At 44.9% G+C, this 22,438-nt stretch overlaps 2 protein-coding genes across 2 annotated transcripts in view; one reads left to right on the forward strand and one right to left on the reverse strand.

The window, feature by feature from the left end:
* T265_14140 (hypothetical protein) overlaps nucleotides 1–22,438 on the reverse strand; it is a gene marked incomplete at both ends in the record, with an annotated part of 39,974 nt that overhangs the window by 14,516 nt on the left and 3,020 nt on the right. Inside the window, 13 exons of the mRNA XM_009172181.1 lie at nucleotides 264–510; nucleotides 673–931; nucleotides 2,793–2,944; nucleotides 5,219–5,534; nucleotides 6,328–6,679; nucleotides 8,013–8,347; nucleotides 8,833–9,040; nucleotides 9,652–9,928; nucleotides 10,817–10,960; nucleotides 12,383–12,711; nucleotides 17,438–17,951; nucleotides 20,212–20,326; nucleotides 20,379–20,454. Of these exons, the coding sequence (XP_009170445.1) occupies nucleotides 264–510; nucleotides 673–931; nucleotides 2,793–2,944; nucleotides 5,219–5,534; nucleotides 6,328–6,679; nucleotides 8,013–8,347; nucleotides 8,833–9,040; nucleotides 9,652–9,928; nucleotides 10,817–10,960; nucleotides 12,383–12,711; nucleotides 17,438–17,951; nucleotides 20,212–20,326; nucleotides 20,379–20,454 (3,324 nt within the window). The remainder of the gene's footprint in view (nucleotides 1–263; nucleotides 511–672; nucleotides 932–2,792; nucleotides 2,945–5,218; nucleotides 5,535–6,327; nucleotides 6,680–8,012; nucleotides 8,348–8,832; nucleotides 9,041–9,651; nucleotides 9,929–10,816; nucleotides 10,961–12,382; nucleotides 12,712–17,437; nucleotides 17,952–20,211; nucleotides 20,327–20,378; nucleotides 20,455–22,438) is intronic.
* T265_06802 (hypothetical protein) overlaps nucleotides 22,303–22,438 on the forward strand; it is a gene marked incomplete at both ends in the record, with an annotated part of 3,801 nt that continues 3,665 nt past the window's right edge. Inside the window, one exon of the mRNA XM_009172167.1 lies at nucleotides 22,303–22,357. Coding sequence (XP_009170431.1) covers nucleotides 22,303–22,357 — 55 coding nt within the window. The remainder of the gene's footprint in view (nucleotides 22,358–22,438) is intronic.

The raw sequence follows: 22,438 nt of genomic DNA on the forward strand, positions 1-22,438 counted from the left end.
GTTATTGTGAGCGTAGTAGTGCGTAGCGGTGAGTTGGGATTCCCCACAGCTGAACACTTAGGTTATTTTCCGAACCTCTATAGGAAGCGGAAACGTAGTGCACCGTTATGTATGTTTAATAGGAATGCACGCAGCACACCAAGGGAAATCGAAGTTGGCGTACTTTATCGCTGAGGTGTCAAGACGCCCACCCTCTAGATTACAGATACAGGTTATAGTACGTGAGTAATCTAGATATGCTTAAAAGTCCACGTAGGACTCACCCTCATCTGGCAACGGATTGCACAAAAAGCCTTCACTCGTTCCATCACCGAAAGCGTGCAAATTGGCCAGCATGGATGTCAAGCGCCGAGAATAGTTGCGAGCACATTGCTTCGATTCCGGCTGTTCCGAATCCGCATCATTCATTTCGTCCGGCGTCAGTTGTAAGTTGGCTAACAGATTCAAGGAGAACTCACAGAGGTTGAGTACTTGTGAGACACAGTCCGCTGCCTCGAGAACCGGCATGACCTGAAAATGCAGAAATACAACCACAAGTAAGAATGACCACAGTATTTAAAGCAATAAATGACCGCAACATGGGTTGGTTGTAATTGCAATCGATCGTTACATGGCAGGATACTTAAAGAAATCGAACAAGATGGAATATGGGCAAACAGTTAATTGTCTTACTTTCATCAAAAATCGAACTTGGACCTCCGTTGGACAAATAGTATCTGTAGTAATTTCTTGCCCGTCCTTCGAACAAAGCAGTTTCTCACTGGTCAATTCACCCGGAAAAAGTGAACCGATAAGCAGGTCGTGTAGACTGGACTGGGGCTGTTCAGGCAATAGGGGACGGTCCATTGTTGAGTTAAGTAAGGATGCTTGCACGTGAGATTTGAGAGACTCGGATGCACGAATGAAGTTATTCTCTGCCAAATCTGGATTGCTGAAAGAGTGAAACATTGGCAAACACAGTTAGTGCTATGATAAAAACTTGGATTAAAGTCTATCAATTCCAAGTTTTGAAGCGAGGTTTACGCAACGAGCCCATTCAATACTCATTTGCTGGAAGATCGCATTTTCTTCGGCCAAATGAGAACGATGTTAGCCTATGAGAAGGCAATCTCGACGTTCTGTTTAAGCTGAACAGCAAAAGCGTACTCAAATCCAAGAGATAGGATTGATTGGCAAAAGTCGCATTCGCTTTGATGTTCGAATTACATTTAAAGAATCCTGGTGCAGAAAACTTTCTACGTTTCGTCAAGAGAAAGGACAATTGGGTATGGAATACGGTTTGCGATTTCTCTGTCTCCAAGCAAGGAAAAAATATGGTCAATTACGCACCTCTTAGCTCTGAGAATAATTTTACCTCAGAAGCAATAGCCAAATGAGATCAAACAGTATTATTAGGGCTACGATAATTTGCATGACTCTATCGACTCAGTGATGAAGCCCTGATGCTTGAATGAGCCAAGTAAAGAAGAGTTTCGGCCCTGGTTTTAAGGCCCCGTGAATTGGCATAGAAGCCAGTCCACATAATCGAAGGGTGATAAACAGAGCCAAAATTAGGGTAGCGTCTCAGCAAGCAAAAACTTCACGCTCAGTATTGGCTCAATTGAGGAATCGTTCCCGATTGAGAAGACCACAGAGTGCAGGTGTAAAATTAAGTGCAACGACTGCACCAAGGTCTACATAGGGCAAAGAGATAGGGGATTATATGGCAGAACTGGCGGATACGGTAGGAGAATACCCAAACCAACAAGATGCTGGTCAAAGATAATGATGGCGGGATTTGGAAAATGCAGAAGTTTTAAGACGGTGTTTAAGATCCATAACATGGCGGCTGATGACGGAAAAGTTGGAAATCACCAATTACCTCAGTGTGAACACAATAGAGGTGATGACTGTAAGGAGAACGATTTAGCTAATCCGAGCTGATATGTGGCGATGGGCGGTTGTAGGTCCAGAAGGGTCATTAATATGAGTGGTTTAGATCTAGAGTAGAAAGCCAAAACCTACCGAAATTCATGCAATTCATTCATTGAAAATGACACAACAGGCACCTTCACATGAACCGAAGCACACCCAAAACTGGGTTCAAATTCATAAGTTTCCTTTCTATGCAATGGATCACGTGCCTAGCCAAACAAACGAAAACTGTTAGAGGACACCTTACATTGACAATCTGCCAGGGAGAACAGGCTTTTCTGTTTGGTTCTCCTTCTGCCTTAAAACTTGGCCAGTGTTTTGACTCAATGATGATACTTTTGTTTCAAAAGTGAAACGCTGACCAGCCGCAAACCTAGTGAGTGACTTCCAAATATTCCTGAAACGATAACCTCTCGATCCAAGCGTTTTCAAATGATTGAAGAGGATGTCTCTGACTGTGAAATTTTTTCGCATTCTCCCGCCAATCTGCAGTCTCAACTTTTCACCATAACTAAATCACTTCAATTCATTGGTAACATTGTGAACGCTTTACTTCCAGATGTGGCAAACGAATTGGCTCGTCGACCAGATAGGAAAAAAGTTAGGAAATGTTTACCACGAGTAAAGCCTATGGAATGAAGATTGAGAGGGTATACTTAAGTAAACTTCAAGTAAGGCACAGCAGTGCATCTACTCGAATGAGCGGGTGAGGGTTTGTGCTGGTTACCAACGGATAAAGATTATGGGAGACTTGATTATGGATATTCTGTGTCCCTCGGATCGTTTTTTTTTCGTTCGCACTACTGTTCATTCACTTAGGCGCAGAACATCAAATTCCTGGTGATGGCAATCCAAAAAAAAACTTGAAACGGACTCACCCGAGCCAGAAGTGAGCGAGGCCGGTACACAGAAATAGGAGGCAATAATCACCATCCCAAGTCCAAAGAGGCGCTGAGAATGAATCAGAATCCAAGGACTCTTGAGAAGATGTAGACTCAAGAAGTTTGATCAGGGTAAGCAATGGAACGGCCTGGAAGGAAAACATCACTGTCTGCAACACCAAAAAAGAACGCTGGTGCTTCATTGTCGTACAGCCATGTCAATGTGTTTGAATAAAGCTCCGCAATGGAAAAAAGGAAAAATGGAATGGGGGTGGACCTGGAGCTATCCTACAACAAACATCCAAGGTGTCTACGCCTCTAACACCCAGTCAGCCAACCTGGATAGCTGCCAATAAAATCGGTAGGGCACCATATATCGTTCAATGTCTCCAGTCAAGCACAAAGAGGGTCGTGTTTACCCCATTCTGGAAGGCAAACAGCACCAACGGCACCCACGCTTTTTTGCAACATACTTCGTTCATTCTGTCATGTTGTAACGCAATTGAAACTTGACTGTTCCCGCCTATACATGTTTAACATATGAACTTACGTGTGCACCCCTCCCTCTCCCTCCCGATTACAGGTATCCCGGACGAGTCACCACGAGTGTGCTTCATTGCGTACAGCCATGTCAATGTGTTTGAATAAAGCTCCGCAATGGAAAAAAGGAAAAATGGAATGGGGGTGGACCTGGAGCTATCCTACAACAAACATCCAAGGTGTCTACGCCTCTAACACCCAGTCAGCCAACCTGGATAGCTGCCAATAAAATCGGTAGGGCACCATATATCGTTCAATGTCTCCAGTCAAGCACAAAGAGGGTCGTGTTTACCCCATTCTGGAAGGCAAACAGCACCAACGGCACCCACGCTTTTTTGCAACATACTTCGTTCATTCTGTCATGTTGTAACGCAATTGAAACTTGACTGTTCCCGCCTATACATGTTTAACATATGAACTTACGTGTGCACCCCTCCCTCTCCCTCCCGATTACAGGTATCCCGGACGAGTCACCACGAGTGCCGGCGGACAGGAAGGAGTAGCCTGCTGGTACACCGTCCCCCTGAATGACATTGACCTGTTTTTCTGTACTTCACGTGACTTGTACCCGTTGTTCCGGTTCCGGTGTCGAATATGCGTATGTTTGCAACGCGGTCGTCCTGCTTTCCTATCCGTGCGTCGTGCTTTCTGTGCCTACACGTGCTGCTGTGTCTGAGTTAACCCGGTGTATCGTTTGCCATACGGCGTATTGCGTCGACTCGCCCACGCTACAATGTCATCATCTATATGTTTCCACCACTCCGAATTAGGAATGGAAAATAACGCTCTTCTCGGCAGACAATAACCCAAACGACTGGATGAGCTTAGTTAGCTTGTCTAGTAATGGTTGCGCCTCCCGCTCTTCTTCAAAAATGAGAATGTCATCGCTGCATCTTCCGGGTTGACAAGGTCTTCGCTTGAAGAGATCTTAACGCCGGGGCTTTGGGGATTTTCTAGCGTTCGCCTCATTTCCTCATCAGTGACGAAATGAAATAAAAGCGGGGTGTGCACATTCTCGTCTGACACCGCTGGTTGTAGGAAAGCTTTTGGAGAGCTCTTCATGTATGTGAATACCAGCAAGGCAAGCGTGTTGAAAAGATAAAGGCGGTTGACAGAATCGAACGCACTACTGAAGCCAAGGAACATTAAGACTGTAGGACACGAGTACGCATATCGATAAGTGCGGGCAGACGTCTGAAGACATGAGAATGTGAATTAGTATACGCTTTGTGTGGCGAGATACCCCCAGGAATATGTAGCGACCCAGTCACCCACATACTTACTTGTTCAACTCACAGCCGCTCACTGGATCGCGAGGCTTGTCTTTTTTCTCATACGCACAAACACGTCGCATTAAGCTGACTCATCGGACATCGATTGTCTGCACCGCCTAGTCAGCGTAGCGACCAATCATGTGCCGATGCGCCCACGTTTACGCACTGGGACCTACATAAACGCAAACCGAACCCAGTCAAGACACACACAGACACGCGCGCGCGCAGGGAGCAGGACGTCAACCTCTCCACAAGTCCACGGACAATCATGGAACACGTGTAGCAGCCAAACTGTGGAGAAAACACGTTACCACCGTCCGGACTTTCACCAAGGGACTCTCACATACGATAAGTCCCTTTTTGACTTGCTCCCATTTTCGCACTGTATTTATTTTTATACGTGTCACAGAAATACTACAAACTTTTATTAGTGCACATTCACCTTCTGATTTGTATTATGGCTATCATCACCTGTGCACTAATAAATACTCACAGCTAGTTACGGGATGACACTCATCAGTCTAACCATCCTAGGAAAAGCTCCCGTGTTGATTATTCGATTCGCATCGCTACTTTAAACAGAACAGAATAGATCTCTGTAAAACTCACATGCCCACCAACCAGGAGGTGTCGAAAAACGCGCAGTAAGCCATGGCGAAAGTCTTCCGATGGACTGAGCGCCGAACACAGAAGGCTGACCAAGTGAGTGGAGCGGAGCATGCAGGGACGTGAGGTCAAATCCAAATCCACTGAAAATAGTTTGTGAAGCCATGACCAGTCAGTGCAAATTTGCTGGAGCAAGGTCATGCCTGGCAGTTGTACTGAGCTGGAGGACGGGGACCGAAGTAAATCGGGTGCCGACGGCGTTTCCCCATCTATCGAGCTGCTCATGCCCAAAATGTTCACGTGTTCTCTTATGCTGGTCCTTGAAGGTATCCAAAAAGTAAAGCATGCATGAAGGTCAAATTATTGAGCAAACGAGTGAGTTATATTATATATATATATATACATACATATATAATATTCAGACCCTCTATAGAAACGAGGAACGCAACTCAAACAACAATGTCCAAGAAAACAAGTCTCTCTTGCAGCGATTCGGCTGTTTCTCTTCCAACAAGAGCAAGTAAAAAACGTTTGGCGTCATCCTAATACGTATATTAAGACTTACTCTCTAACCAACCTCAGTAGATATGGTAGAAATGACAGAAAATATACACGATGGTCACCAAGCGGTTGAGGACACCGAATTCGTTTGAGCGGTCGTTCTTATGGCCCTTCATCTTTCACATACACTGATTTTCGATTGGAATACCAAACAGATCAACCAATGCATTGTGGGTGAAACTCATGTAAATGGGGCTCTTAGGAGGGTTCCAAAGTGAACGCAAATGTATTTACCCTGTAGTCGTTCAGCTGTAGCACCCTTTCGGTGCCCCGAAGGTTGCACGAGGGCTGGGATACTCCCAGGTTGCCCAGGCCTAAACAGGGGAAGTCGAGAGGCAGTGGTGCCTCAGTGTGGACCCGACGGACCTGTTTCCAAAACAATGGGCGTTCATGGCGATTACTGTTTTCAAAGGAATGGTCAGTATTGGTTGTCCCGAAATGTCAAGATGCATACTGTGATCTAGCCAACCAAATCAGCACGAAGAAGACGAAAAAGCAAAGAAATCGCGGAAGAAAAAGCCCACAAAAATGTAGGCAAATCGACAACTTACAGCTTTTCTGCATCCGGTGTCGGGCGCATCCTAGTAGATCCGAGCCAATGTAGTAACCGAAACGAGTGGACCAATTTCGTTAAGCGAACGAGAATGGAGGTGGAAGTGAGGATATCACTGTTTTCGTTAAGACCGGAAAAGGCAACTTCGACGTTTGACGGGTTGAGATGAAGATGAGTAGCAATAACGAGAAGACCGAAAGCCAATTTTAACCGCAGCTCACAGATTTCGGTGAATGTTTGACAGAGAAATCGCAAACCTAGACGACTGTCCTTGCGCGCGGATACAGCATTTAGGGTTCCCGGGAGATGTGTTGATTCAGGAGAACCGGTGGACGCAAACCACAAGGGATCTGAAGGAAAAAGAAGAGAACTCAAAGGACGGAACACACCACTCATAAGGTCGCTTAAAAGTCTCCGACAGGCCAAAACCGGTTTCACCCTTCTTGAGGCTCATCAAATGGCGCAGTCCCCGAATTTCCGTCAACTTTGCGTTCAAATTGAACCCAAACTATATGTAATTCACGAAATGCATTTGTCAGCAAACTGATTTGCTTTCAAAGCGAGCTTTAACTGAGTTCCAACCGTGATATTCTTCAACCGAATGTGTTTTAGCTGATACAATGTGTGATATATCGCGGCACACCGGAGAATATCAAAAAGTTCTCATAAAAATTGTGAGTAGGGCGTTCCGTGTAGACACTGCACTGCTGAATGTCGAATATCTACCAAATGAAACATGATGCGGCCTTCGTGGAGCAAAATCTGTCGAAGAATAGAACTCAAGTTGTTTTTAGAAAAACGGGTTTACAATCCAAGACATATAATCAAAAAGTCCAGCTGAACTTTCCTGATACGCAACAACCCGCAATGGAGCAACCACTTTCCACAGCATTCTTGCCACAATCCTACAAAGAATCTCAGGAAAATTCAGCGTTCAATTCTGATTTACAAGGAGAAAAATACCCCCAATTTTCACCAAGGGAACTATGAATTGCCAAACACGAGGGCGAGCCAACAATTTATGCAGGCGTTTGCCCTGGATGTGAAGGACAAATCTGTCGGTTCACATACGGACCAACCGCAAACTGAAAAACGAAAAGATGCCGCTGTCTTCCACAGCAGATGTTACCGTCTTACACTTAAGTGTAAGTGTCTAGGGAGGATGCGGTGTTTAGCATCCAGATACAGACTGTTTGTGTAAGAAGCTATGTGGGCAAGTTATATGATAGCTTTAGAAACAGTATGAACAAAGGTCGTGGGTGTATCGACCCCTTTACCTAATATGAAAAGGTCTTGCGAGGAGATGCACTTTGTAGCTGTGTGCAATATGTGAATAAGTTGACACGGCTGAAGATCCCCCAGAGGAATTTTTTTTTCATCTGTACACTTGTTACGCCGTCACGTAAGAATAACCTTTAAAGCTATCTGCTTGAGTATGCTGGTTGGTAATTTAAAGGCACCAAGTATTTACATCCCGCTAATACAAACTCATCTAGAGTAGATGTCTCTAAATGAATTTTCAAACGTTACCATAAATCAAAACTATTAGACGAAATTGCAGGCCAGAAGAGAGTGACCAAGTGATACATGATATTCAGTCGCCGATCCACAAGGGACTGATAATGTCAGAACTTCAGATGCGAAACTACAATAGCGACACTACGCGAAGTTGATAAAACCTACTCGAAGCTTGTTGATTCCTAGTTGAATGACGTAGGTTGCTCAGTAAGTCCTGCCCCACTGGGTCCGAGCGAGATCTATCGTTGGCCATATCGGATGCTGTCTGTCCAAAGTACGCGAAAGGACGTTGTTCCAACAGTCTTATCAGCATGTCCAACGCAAGCAACTCTGTGGTCCTGGAACGCGGGTCCAAAAATACAAATTGCTGCCAATCGAGCGGATCCGTGAATGTAGCTGGTTCGAAAGAACCAAACTTTCCTCCCAGTTCTTCACTGCACGAAGGAATGACAATCGTATCAATGTTCCCGAGGCATCGAAATGTACAGTAAAAAAACTCCCTACAGCGAACATGAAAGAGACCAGGAAAAAAGGCTCTTCGTGGGATGGACGCTGATAGGGGGTTTCAGTTCAGTGAACACCAACAACATACATGTGTTCGCATGCTATCCAGGTATACGGTCCGTAACAAAATAAATAAAAATAAATCGTCCAGCCGTAGCTTCCTTTCGGTGCCTAGCTGCCATGCCACACGAAGGAAGCACGAGGGCTGGGATACTGCCAGGTTGCCCAGGCCTAGGCAGGGGAAGTCGAGTGGCAGAGGTCGGGTTCGAACCACGGACCTTCCGGTCAGCAAATTTGCGCTCTACCCACTTGGTCAATCTCGCCCCGGTCCGTAATAACAATGAGGCGTATTCTTTGATTTTAAAGATGACCGGGGACGACCTTGCTTTAGTTGCTGCTTTAAGAACAAGGGTTATTAGTATACATGGGTGACCACTGCACACAGGTATCTCGCAGAGAAATTTTCCCTCGACAAACTTACAGTATAGCCTCCACCAGTTTATTGGGATCCCAGCTGTGGTCCGGATCCACGAGGAACGGAGAGACTGAACCGTAGAGTATGGATTTCCACGTGTGCCATGAGGTTTCCTTGCACAAATGCTCCAATAAAACTCGAGTGCGAATGGCGAGTCGTGCTGCGGCTTTCGAAACATCCAGTTTAGATGAGCATGTGTCGGCGGACACGGGTTCTGGGGACGGGGGGAAGTGACCGTAGTATATATATCAGCGCATTACTTGTGATCAAGTATAGCAGAGAATAAAAAAGAAATTGCCCAGTTATGTTCGAGACAACTGATGTTGTCACTGTAGCACATCCGAAAATCCTAAGTGCACAAAGATTGACTGTTTTCTTTTCGCTGGACTACAAACATTATATGTACTTATTAACACAGCTCTTTATTATCGCACTACAGCTAGCCTTTGGCTGAGCATGTTCCATTGTATCCTCATTGTGTGATAGACTTAGCATTCTATGGAAAAATCAGTCTCAGGAGAGACTATCTGAAGGGTACTATTCCTGGATCCACAACGGATCGTTGTATAAGCACTGATGAGCAACAATGACGATCGATATCCCAGTTAGAAAAGTGAGGGAAGAAAGAAGCGCTACTTCATTTGTAGTCTTCAGGTTGACGCCCAAAAGTAGCCAGAACATGTTTTTGAATGCCAACTAACCTAGAAAACCTATTCACCCTGAGAATAGATGACAAGAGCTACAAGCGAAAAAGCTAAAGGATACTAACATACATATGCTATGGTATACTTTGCAAAAACAAGCTAATTTGAAAAGGAGACATACCTAGCGGTATGCACAGTGGCTGATCTGAATGCTGGTTCCAGATTAACCGCTCGTGGTTGTCGAATGGCCGTAGAACGGAGAAGCCCCAACGACGCACGATAACCAGGCCTGGAGCATAGGGTAAGTAGGTCTGCTGGTCTGGGCTGAGCAACGCCGTACCGTAAGGAACTTCAAACAATCCCAAGGGCTGTAGTCCATACTCGTGGTAGTCTATTGCAGTGGCATGAAATGTCTTCAACAAGGTTAGAAAATCACCCATCTCGGTGATGTAAAAGAGCTAAAAATTGGGAAGAAAAAACAACATCCCCATTAAGTGAATCTCACCGACGTAGAATTACAACTGCTTCCCCGTTAAGAAAACAAACCCCAGAACCATACATGATATGCTTTTAACTACTACAAACGGCTTCTCTGCTTCACGCCTAAAACCTGATACCTCACAACCCTTCCCACTAAGTTAGCCTTAGTTGTGTGTGCGTTATTTGGGAAACTGTCGTGCGAGCGCCATACCAACCGAGTGCGATGAAAACCGAGAATAGGGTAAGGCAATGCGCAGCAACTCAAGTTCTGAGCACCGATTTGTTTTCATTGTTACGCTGAGCTACATCTTCATCCCTAGGAGTATCGTTTGCCGAGTGATAACATGGAATATTAGAAGCTCGGGCGGGATTGTTTGTTGACCCGCTCACCGGCCTTGGCAGTTGGTTCACAAAATTCTGATCATAATTGAAGGAAACATCATCAGCGCGCCTTTGGATGGGTAGTTCAACCTTTTCCATTAGCGCATGCCTAACGGTATCTAGTGCCTCCAGCTGTTTGAGAGGCCGGTTAGCTTGTCGCTTTAAGCCTGTTTCAGGGTGGTCTAAGTTTCCCAAATTTGTTGTTGTCCTCGCTATTTATGTCAAGTCGATTAGTGCATAGGATGCTCCTTCGCCAAGTCGTTGAACACCTTGAACAACCACTCTAAGAGAAATTGAAAGAGGGGAAAGGACGGCTCATATTGGTGGACTGGCCAGGAAGAAAATATTTTGATGTGTCTAGAAAAGAGGCTGGTATTCCTTGACAGCAGTGGATAATCCCGCCACAGTATTCAACAGTCCGGTGACAACACAGGCGAGAACAAATGTCGACAATTCTCGGGAAATTAGATCAATGGACAACTTACTTCATCCACCAGTGTTCGGCGTACTTCGGAGCGCAGCTCACCCATGCGTTCAAATAAGGTGACAGTATCTTCAGCAGGCAACTGGTGTGAGTTACGGAGCGACTGGGGTTCAAAATGAAGAAGTAGTAACACTTGAAATTCACTCTGTAATATACAGCTAAACGATACAGTAGGTACATAGTTTAGTTCACATCATGCATAAACTATGTATGCGAAATTCCAAACAACATTTCTCAGCTGTCCGACAATATAAAAGGCAAGCGGAAAGAGGGAGTTAGCTAGCGCAAGTTCAGTGAGGATGATCGTTAGGAGGATAATCTGTAATGAACCACTAGTCTCTTTGAATTGGAGTGACGAGATGTTTGGTCTGATAAAAGAAATGATGCGACTGGAACGTAACACCTCGTCTCGAGGCCCTACCAAAAGTAACGAACATTATTTCGAAGGCCAATAAGGCTACCGTCATCAAGGCACGGATTATTCGTCCAAAGACCGTTTCCATTAAGGGTACGAGTTGGACACTGGTTGAGTAATGGACAACTGATGAGCTCAAGTGTAATGTTCGCCCGCGTTGTGGTGAGTTCAAACCTACCTCGGAGTTGGCATGCAGCGCACCAATGACAATGGTGCGCTAGTGGTCCTCTAGAATGGTTCGGTATAGCTTCACACGATTAAATCAAAAATTAATGTTTCAGACTTTTATCATGATTAAGAAAGTGCATTCAGTGGATTCATGTAACTTCTTCAATGTTTCAATTAGACAGTCAATTGAAGACCGGGCAGTTAAATGCTGCGAACATTCATAAGGCTTCCGTAAGAGTTCACGTTCAACTCGACAACAAACCAGTGGCCGAGGTAAACTCCGGTAAATTCTACTCGTACAAACTTAGGAATCAACAAGATACAGCGGAGTACAGTGATTTAGAGTTTGACTAATGTAACTGGCATCAACTGGTGCACAGAACCCTAACACAATTTCAGCTCAAGAAACACTATCAAGGCTGACTGTTGAAGTCGATGGCGCTGTTCACGCGCTTTTTGCATCAGCATCCTGGACAAATGCAGCTAAACACCCAGTGAAAAACTCAATCTGGCCGCGGTGTTGATAAACTACATAGGACTCGTGCTGATGTCCCTGCTGTAAGATTGCCCACCAATCTGAGAAGTACACAAGAAAAGCGATGTAGTGAAAGTAATCCTATCAAGAAGGGCAGAAAAAGATGGTGTTTAGATTTCATAGTGTGAATCATCATCAAATATTCCGTAATATCTGTTCTAGACCTCGGGAATCATCGTTCAGCTGTAGCACCCCTCCGGAGCCTAATTGCCATGCTGAAGGAAGCACGGGGGCTGGGATACTGCCTAGACAGGGGAAGTCGAGAGGCAGAAGTCGAGTTCGAACCACGGACCTTCCGGTCAGTAAATTCGCGCTCTAACCACTTGGATCATCTCGCCCCCTCGGGAATCATACAGCATCCAAAAAGTAAATTCCCTCGAGACGAATATCCTGAATAGACAGAACAAGAACTTATTGGTAAAAAAATTGTAGAACTTAGGTTTACAAACCTTCAAAGAGCTTGCAATGGCAAACCGAGAAAAACGGCCAGGACTGAACAAAAAGTCCAGGAACTCGTCAACATCGTCCACTGTGATCCGACAGGGGCATTCTTCTGTTGTTGATGCCAAAATAGTTTCTTGGGTCTGGACCAGAATAGGAGACTGGTGCCTCCAAATCGGGATATGATTGTCGGGGTTGATTCCTGGAGGAACTGCAGTACCATTTTTGACCACTGGCACGGAAACAGTGTGGGGGGAACCACAGGACCACTGAACATAGTACCGATCATCCAGGTTCGCTTGATTGTCAGCTACTTGCTGAGCCAGCCACCAGACACCTTACAAAGAGAAAAATGTTGGGTAGAGCAGAGCAACTACAAGTTACACAACAGGACACCAACACAGACTGAGTGTAGGACATACGGCAGAAAATAAACAACAAAACACGAAATTCTTCCAGAATACAGGGATGCGAATACCGTACTGAGATGGTACACTAAACTGGTCCGCTCTATTACTGAAAAACGATCATCATCAGAAAGAACCCAAAGCCTTTCAAAAGACGATGTTGCTATCAGTATCGACTAGATTACACGGGCTGGACAACCATACCTAACTCTGTCACCTTACCGTGGTTGTAACACCCAAATGCTGCGAAAAACACCTGCGGGGCTATTGGTTGGAACTCGGTTGCCTGACATTAGAACAAAAAGGTGACTCCGTCGGGAGCTTAACCGCGCTGTGAACTGAATACCTTCTTACAGTTCAGAGAACAGCTTGAAATCTTGCCAGTTACTCCGATAACTTTTACACCTCCTTCCGGTTTCGCTTCAATTAATTCAAATTTTCCGGCAACCTTGTGAATAGTGTTCTTTCGACCATTGAACAGTCCCATTTTGTGGCTGAGAAAAGCACAAGGTGTGATTTATTCCAAGCTCTCGATTCTCAAAGGGATTCCCCGTCTCGGTAAAACGGGTGCATTCACTCACTCTGAGAATACTAACTGTTCGGCTGTGGCGCTCTTTCGGTGCAAGCTGACGTACAACTCGAGGGGAGGACGAGGGTTGAAATGCTACCAAACTGCCTACACCTAGACAGCAGCAATCGAAAAGCTAGGACGGGACTCAATCCACGAGCCCTTGCTAGTTCTTTTGCTGAAAAGGCTAGCTTGGGAGGATCATGCCGACAGCTGAGCTGAGGCATTGCTGTTATTACACTTTGTGCAGCACATTCAGCTGAACGTAAGCAATGGATTCAGCTGGTATTCCGTTAAGTTAACTGTGACAACCGAATTGGGGTGCGTGGGAGCGAATTTAACAGGGACTAGGTGTCTTCAAAAGACGCAGAGATTCATACTTCTCACGTCGGATCACACTATGTGGACACACTGGAGTCGAGGTCAAACAGCTTGACAGCGCATAGCATGCACTAGAGCACATATGGAAGCAGAGCTCTCTGGTCGGCGACCACAATGAAATGGAAGGTTAATGCCAGCAAAACGTAATTATCTTTACACTACTGGTTGAAATAAGGTAGTCTATACTCAAACAACTGGATGGGAATGAAATGGATTGCGCGTTAGTTTTACTTTTAGTGTAAAAACGAAAGCAAGTGTAGAGGATAGCTAAGACAGGTCGATAGGGTATGTAGGCGTCAGCGAAACTGGATGAAGAGTGTCCGGCTGTTACACCGTGCCGCCGTAATTGTGTCTGGTACATTTTGACTGAGCCACGCAGGTTTTAGGGTATCTTAAAACACAAGGTGGGTATTTAAAAGGAATAAAGAAGAGTGACGCCTAGGGCAGTAACATAAGTAATAGAGCCTGACATGGTACAACAAACGCTTTGTTCCAAATACAAAGGCTTTGGTACCATAATGAAAACTTTATAGGAATGTAAAGTGAAACCAATCACTAGAAGACAAACCGCACTCACAGCCTTGACGTTAAAATATCCATTAGGAGTAGGAGCAAGTGAAATTGAGACTGAAGAATCCCTTCCCGAAAAGATACTGTCGGCAGATGGCCGATTTTTCTATCCACAAAAAATTGCTCAGCTGTAACACCCTTGTGGTGCCTAGCTGCTACGCTACCCGAAGGAAGCATGAGGGCTGGGATACTGCCAGCTTGCCCAAGCCTAGACAGGAGAAATCGAGGGGCAAAGGTCGGGTTTGAACCACGGACCTTCCGGTCAGTAAATTCGCGCTCTAACCACTTGAGCCATCTACCCCCAATCTAACGCTGTTTGTGCCCACTAAGAGACTTGTCAACAAATAAGTCTAGGTTGCTGTAGGGTTGATGTCGCGTTTGATGTGTTTTTGACGCACGAGAGAAATGTACGTAGATTATAGCACATTGAGTTGGTGTTACCGAGAGACCCAAATGAATCCCAGATAAATTTTTTCCTAATTGTGCTGAACATAGGTCGGCTACTGTTGCAGTTGGTATGGTACGGAACAGGTGGTCTTTTGCCAATCAATGTAACCTGGATGGGTGGCAGAACATTCGACAGAAAATGAGCGACCTCGAAGAACAACGCAGCCATCAACCACATGACCCGAGGTACCAAATTTTTCTCTTTATATCAAGAGCCATGGCTCGTTTGTATGACCGAATCAAGATGCGGCCAATGCGCTTGTGCGTGTATGTGCTTATAGATAAAAGCTAACAGCGTCGAAGCATCAGTGTTGAACACTGATGTCATACTGTGCTAATTCTGAACATTTTATATTAGAGTGGCTGCGGTACGTGAATTCGGTCAGTGCGTAATCATTACGGAAGACTGCGCCGCCCTGAAAGAATAGATTGCGAAGTGAGTGCGAAAGTGAGCCTTTTAGAATATGAAGAGGCGGTCGCAATAAGTGGAACTGAAAAAGGGGATCTACAATGGGGTACAAAAACGCCCGAACACTGCAACTGCTGATACACTTCTGCATAGGATGGCGAGGAAAAGAAGTGAAATAGATATGCCGATTTCACGGCTCCCAATGGGTAGGTCGTAAGGCTCGAATCCCTTCATCATACCTGCAGTCAAACATTAGGCATTAAAGCCACTAGAGCATGCATCGACAAAATAGGTCACTGGAGAGGACAACTGCAATGTACCCAGTTGTATCTTGTACTGGGTATCCGTACAACAGATGAAACCAATTTGACTTTCGAACGACACTAAGCAAAATTCTTGTGCAGAACAGCGGGGAAAATTCTGGAAGAAGCACCTTATTGGGAGTGTTGCTTCCAAAAAGAATGCTGTTGCACAACATTTGCTTAACATTTTGCTTAATGAAAACACGACGTAGTCCACATGTAAACGGTTATGACGACTTGAAAAAGTGAACTGGTTACTTGTTGCCCTTTGTTGGGAGTGGGTGCGCGGTGTCATTTGGGGACGGAGTCTGAATGCATAAACAAACAGGCTGTTTTATGACACAAAGTACTTATTAGCAACCATCGGGATAAAAGACAGTTTCGTGAGACATCCTCAGAAGTTACGATCCATATGTCCGTTCCATCAAGCGATGACACACGTAGATGGAGTCGTGCAAGACGATGGCTTTATATGAATTTTGTGAGCATGATGACTAGAACCGTTTCAGGCATGAGGCATAAAAGGGCTAGGGATGATTCAGTGGTTAGAGCGCGAATTTACTGACCGGAAGGTCCGTGGTTCGAAAAGGACTTCAGCCTCGCGACCTTCCTTGTCTAAGCTTGAGAAACCTGACAGTATCCTAGCTCTCATTCTTCCTTCGGCTGGCATGGCAGTTGGACACCGAAAGGGTGTTATAGCTGAACAGTTGTGAGGCATAAGAAATTGAGGACTAGTTCCATCTAACGAATGCCCCCGCCTCCATCCAAAAAAAGCTTAACCCACAGAGGACTAAAAGTAGTCATGTGAGGGGAAATACCTCGATATCGTGGATATCATCCCAACGAAACCACGGGATGGTTTTTGCGCAGTACGTTCAATTGAAGAACATTACAAACAGGAGATCCGACTGCAACTTCCAAGGGCCATCCATTAATATCTTCGCAATTTTTTAGCGGGTGTTGACATCCCCATAATGAAAAGTTTGTTTGAAGAATAAACAATAAAGAACAACCAAAGGAATGGTAATCAGATGAACAGTGTGGTATAATCCATCACAAAACGGACGCAGAGCCCAGTCCGACTCGTTAGTGCGTCACTGTCACCATCCGGAGGGTCCTTCTATTCGCATTCGGAACAGAAATACTGGTTCGTGATGATAGTCTTCGATGTTCTTTGCAGAAGAACACGTCGACACCAAATCCGTTCACATGAGGTTGAGGAAGCCGCGTCCACATTAGCATGTTACTGCTGACAACATTTATGAAAACCAATAAAACGCCGCTACACTTCCCCCTCAGAATTGGAGGCAGAACGGTCAATTATGAAGTTTGTCAAAAGATGTGGAGGAGTGAACAAAACGGACCTCAGTAAATGACGGAGAACAAATCTACTCAATCGCCATACCAAACCGGACGGAGTCGACACTCCCCTGAGGACAAAAAGTTGTTGACTCACCGATGAGGTCAGTCGGAACTGAAGGCCGTACAAGAGGATCATATGATAGGATCAACCGTTGAACCAACGGTGTGCGAGTTGAACCCAAGTTTAAAGGTCATCTGGACGTCGGCCAATCAGAGCTCAAGCGGAACAGCCCACTAATAGAATGGATTATGCAAACTACCGATCATACTCCTGATGAACAGAATGTAGATACGCAAAAGCGCAATACTGATCAGCGCCCACACAGCGATGTACCCCTACCAAATCACGCACTGAAGTTGTCACCTCTAGTCGTGTAGAGACGTTTGCAACCGAAGCGCTGGGCTCCGCGGACAGATTAATCATTAAGCAGACTACGTGAACTACTAACCACTTAAAACTTGGCATAGAATGTAACATTGCAGTGGGCTCACTTAAGTGACGCATCAGCCAAATGACAGTCAAGATACAATCATTTTTACGACCACCATTCATCATAATACTGGACGAGCATATAAAGGGATATAGGGCCATAAAAAAACAAAAAACAAACGATTACCATGAAGGTTTTCCACGACACCATGGTTTTCAGGATGTCTTCTCCGGAAAACAGAATTTTCATTTGAACTCCAAAACGGGCTGGCATTGAGTTGCGTCGGTATAAAGTCCAGAACACTAAATTCCTCAATTCCAGATTGCTCCCAATTACTTGATGACTTTGATGCATACACCGGACTCGCAGGGGTGGCCAGACGATCGATACCCTTAACTCGAAGGCATTCACGATCACGCCGACGAAAATTGGACAAATCTAGCTGTAACCAGCACCAATAGTTGGCCGAGCATGTACCAGATGAGGAGAGAGCATTTTGCATCGATCCCAGGGAAGAATTCAGCGAAAGCGATAGATAGACCAACAAACCAGCGGAATCACCGCTATTCATAGAATAGCTTGTTATGCGATGGAAGCTGCCAGGAGCTAAATGCGAATGAAGTGATCCTGATCCGGTACTACAAGCATTGTGGTCCGGTAGCAAGTCTAGTAATTCCAATACTTGCAAGCAATCACGATGCTGAGAAAAAGTGACAACAAAATTTTCGGTTAGGGACATCCAGCTCCGTCAATAGAGCATAGCTTAATTTACTGGAATCGACAGTTCTGAAGCCGTTTGTCGAGTCCAGAGCATTGTTGTGCTTCCCCTAAAATCGGCCTGATACCAAGTAAACAGGATGTAAGATCTTCGTTTCAGAAGTCTTCCTAAATAGTCTAACTAATTGCGTCTGGGCAGTTTTCTAAAAGCTTCTAGGAAGGCATCCTAGAATGTCAGACCCATACAATACATCTTTGAACCTCATCCTAATGGTTCTCGGAAAGAACAAGAAAAAGAACCGATAAAACGATTCGATATCTGCGAAGATAGGGAGACGCCACAGATAATGATGTCCTTCGATCATGCAAACGCTTCTAGCCTACGACAACATACCTCAGAATTAACATAACGTAATGAGATAAAATCATATAAGACTGCGGTAATATATTACGAATTTGCTCCATGGTAGAACGCAAGTGCCGAAACTACTCGTCCCTTCGAGATAAACCGATTTTCAATTTCAAGGTGCTTTTAAGGTGCTAGAACACTTTCTCCGCTTGTTTGTACTCATAGTGACATGAGGATTGGGGAAAGTGAACCAAGTTTCTCGTCAGAGAAATAGCTTGTAGGTGCAGTTTAAAAGATACTTGAAATTGTAGTGAGCTGTCGACGGACAATTACTGAATGGTCCCAAAAAAAGTCAGGAGGTGAGACATCCTGGGTCAAGTCGTTTTGGCAATGAGATTCTGATTTCATATTTCTCTCACTAGTTACCTTTTAGCACGGTGGGACTAAGAGACGCCTGGTACAAAAGAACGCATGCGACCGGTCCACGCACTCACGATTATTTTCCTTGAATCCGTGCTCGTCACAACCTTAAAGTTGACTACGCTTGCAGGATTGGATAGGCGATACCCCAAAAATGCTAATAAGCTTATGTCATATCGATCGGCATGGTAAGGAAGTGTGGATCCATAGAAGGGAGCACAATTGAAGTACTCCAGTTCCTTTGTGACACCAGCAGGTACGTAGAAGTCGTTTTGTGAGACTGTATTTGCTGGCTTCAAACCACAGCTACACGGCCCAGATAGATACATACCACGCTAGATGGACGGGCTGCGAAGACGGTGGAACTTTGTCTATTCGCACATGCAAATAATTCAAATAAATGGAAGAAAACAGGCCAACAGGGAGAGAAGAACAGTGGACACAATGCACACCTTATTGGCGCCACCTGAACTAGAACATCCGTGCAAGTCAAGCTATATCGGATTATGTTGCTCCAATTTGCCATCTCGTCAACATAGCTTCATGTGCAACATCGAGAAAAAAACATCAGAATCACGCGTGTCTACACAGTAAGTCTGTTTTTGTCAGCAAATAACTTGGCGCTGTGCAGTGTTACCAATTATCCCTTGAAGGACCAGAATTTAGGGACCAAGTTAGACCGAAAGGGAATACGAGTTCGGGGAAGCTTCGGTGTTCGGGGAAGTTTGGTGTGCTAGTGAACAGGTAAGTCTACCGAGTTTCAGATTGAATCTGTACCCATACGGTCCCAGGGAACCCATGAGGAAAACGGAAAAGTTTCACTCGATCGAAGCGCAAATTTACTAACATGACGGTCCTTGGTCCAAATCCAACCTCCTCATCTCGACTGATGCTGATATTACCTCAGTCCTCGTGCTTTCTTCGGGTGGCATAACAGCTAGGCACCGGAAGGGTATTTATTACAATTGAATTATTTTATTATTGTGGTAAGTTGGACACAGCTGCTCCAATTCATACACTTGCACCTTTTGCTGTACACCGCATAGGTAGTCACACACTGTAGTTCGCGTCAACAGCGACGGGTACACAGAGCCCATCGCGGTGCTTTTCTAGGCCATAACACGTGTTTGCGAAACTTCGATGGTTGAATACGTGCTCCGTACCCACATAAATGCACGTTGAATAACCTTTTGAAACGAGAACCGATTGGGCTGTTTGTCAACGGCTAAGTTTTACACAAAAACTAATTCTGAGACTACCGTTCGTGTGTGTATGCTGGTGCCTCTTTCACCGCAAAGTGGAAGAACCCCGTAGATTCCATGAAAATCAGTGTTGATTCGGCACCACATATTCGTGGAGCACTTTGACCTTCCTGTGGAAAGAAGCCACATCCAATTATACCCAAAAGCAAACCGTTCCCTATGTCCACTCCTCAAACATTTTGGTTGTGGAAATAAAAACGATACATGCTTACTTTCAAATCCCACAAACGAAGGCGATGATCCTTGCAAACAGAAACAATCAAGTGATCTCCATGATCGGTCATGATTAGGGCCATATCTACGACTGCAGACGGGTCACTGTCCGACCTAAAGTGAATTTTAGGAATCAATATGACAGGTGCCATCGCGACTGGCTCACTTTGCGAATGGCGTTATTCCACTCCATAGTTTCTGGATCATCGACGCTTGGTGTAACTCGAAAACCTCCGATATCTCTGAAAGCAAGAGAAAACCATGGCAGAAATGTAGGCAGTGCTTTTCATCAAAATTACGAACGACAGTTGCCGAGCTTTTTGGAGGAAAGGTTGCCACAAACCTTCTGTTCGTGGTCATCCAGTACCTGTATGTATTTTACGTCCCAATCCGGTGGATTAAAAAGGAAGAGAGACTCAGTCATAGAACCCTATGAAAAATGACACCAAGATTTTCAGAAGCATACAATAAACTCAATGAAGCAATGCAAGAATGAGCAAACAAACGCACAATGACCATTTAGCGGGGAGTGTTTGGACGGATGAGATAATCCGAGCCTTGAAAAACTCAATTTGAAAGAATAAAGAGGGTGAGAGTGCTCTGGAGTAGGCGATTCGGAGAAAGACTAAAGAAGAATGGTGTGTGACGACGAGGATCACTGGGAGCGAAGGGGTGCGTTGCATGTGTGAGTGGATCGGGAAGAAGAAAGGGATTCTAATAAAGACTACAAAGCTAGGACTGGGAAAAGATGAAAAGGTGAAGCCCATCAGTTAGGGGAGAAAAGGCGAAAGCGCGCGGTTTATCTGCCAGACGTGATCAATCAGTGACTAGAGGAAAGTGAGGGTCAAACCGCAGTATCTCAAGGTGGGACGAATATACATAATATGATGAGGATCATAAAATCGTTCAGCTGTGTCGCCCTTTCGGTGCCTAGCTACCATAAAACCTTAAAGAGACACGACGGCTAAGACACTACCGAGTTGTCAAAGCTCACTTGAACATAGATGGACTTTTGCGAGCGGAACATACATCCCACTTTCCTGAGCAAAAAATTTCGGGAAGTGTTCTTGGAAAATGATAAACAAATAAAAGACGCGTCAAATGAAGATGGTGACAACAGATGACATTTACAGTGGTCTAGGTCAGATCGGAAGTTTCGTCGAAGTAATACGCCACGAACCTTTGTTGTAGGTTAAACATTGCATACTGTCAGTGTGACGTCCTCTAACCTACCAATGAATGTACTTACCTGCATAAGAGGCTGGTAAAACCTTATGGACATATATTAGACACCGGCAACTATTTTGACAAACAACGAATCCATAAACATAAACAAACTGAGTATGCTGCTTGTTTCCAAATGTTGGTGCAAGAGATTCTATTGTACTCCGCTATTCTGCACAAAATTAGGCGGCAAGTATTGCGGAAAAATTGGACGAGCTGATATAACCTAGTTATCTGCCAGTTAGACTGGGTAACTTTCGAACAGTATCACTGCCTCTCACTGGCACCAACAGTAAGTGCTGCCGGAGTTGATGAACGTACATGAAGATACTTTGTCTAAATTTCGAAAAAAACGCACTACTGCAAAAGCACTGACACTTTTCAGGGATATTTTGAGTGCGAAAAATATGGACACGTAATAAACTCGTCTGCTTTGTTCATAGTCTATTCTAGTTAATGTTAGATAAAGTTCACAGGTCTCTCGTGAATGGTACTCTCGAAATTTTGTTCAAATGTCAATGTAATTGGTGTGCACTCTACGCGGAATGGCGACCAATAGCGTGGAATCTATTATGCAGCAGCAGTAAGCCGGTTCAAAAGGTGTAATTATTTCAAAGATTAAATGTGCGTGGTCCGTGTTCAGTCGATGTTCACCAAGTAGCATCATCATCATCATTGTCAGCTGTAATAACCGCGTACTTGTCGTACAGTGGTTGTAGCTGCCGCAGTTTCGTTCACCGATGTTTTTTTGCGGGGGATAGGTACAGTGGGCTGTCAAGTGGGGGGTTGGAAAAGGAGCTATGCATTGAAGGCAATAGCTTGGATGCACGAGCGCCATTGAGGGCGCGACTGGGCCATATCTGACAATGTCTCTAGCCATTGATGTGGCCCGTCTCGGGATCCCCATCCAGGAAGACGGCAGTGAGCAGCGCAGCTGAGTTTGCTGGTAATGGCTTTCATACTTCGCTGCCAAGTCATTGTTTGACCGCCTCTGGCTCTCTT

This window comes from Opisthorchis viverrini (genome assembly GCF_000715545.1).
Source record: "Opisthorchis viverrini unplaced genomic scaffold opera_v5_147, whole genome shotgun sequence".
Classification (NCBI taxonomy): domain Eukaryota; kingdom Metazoa; phylum Platyhelminthes; class Trematoda; order Opisthorchiida; family Opisthorchiidae; genus Opisthorchis; species Opisthorchis viverrini.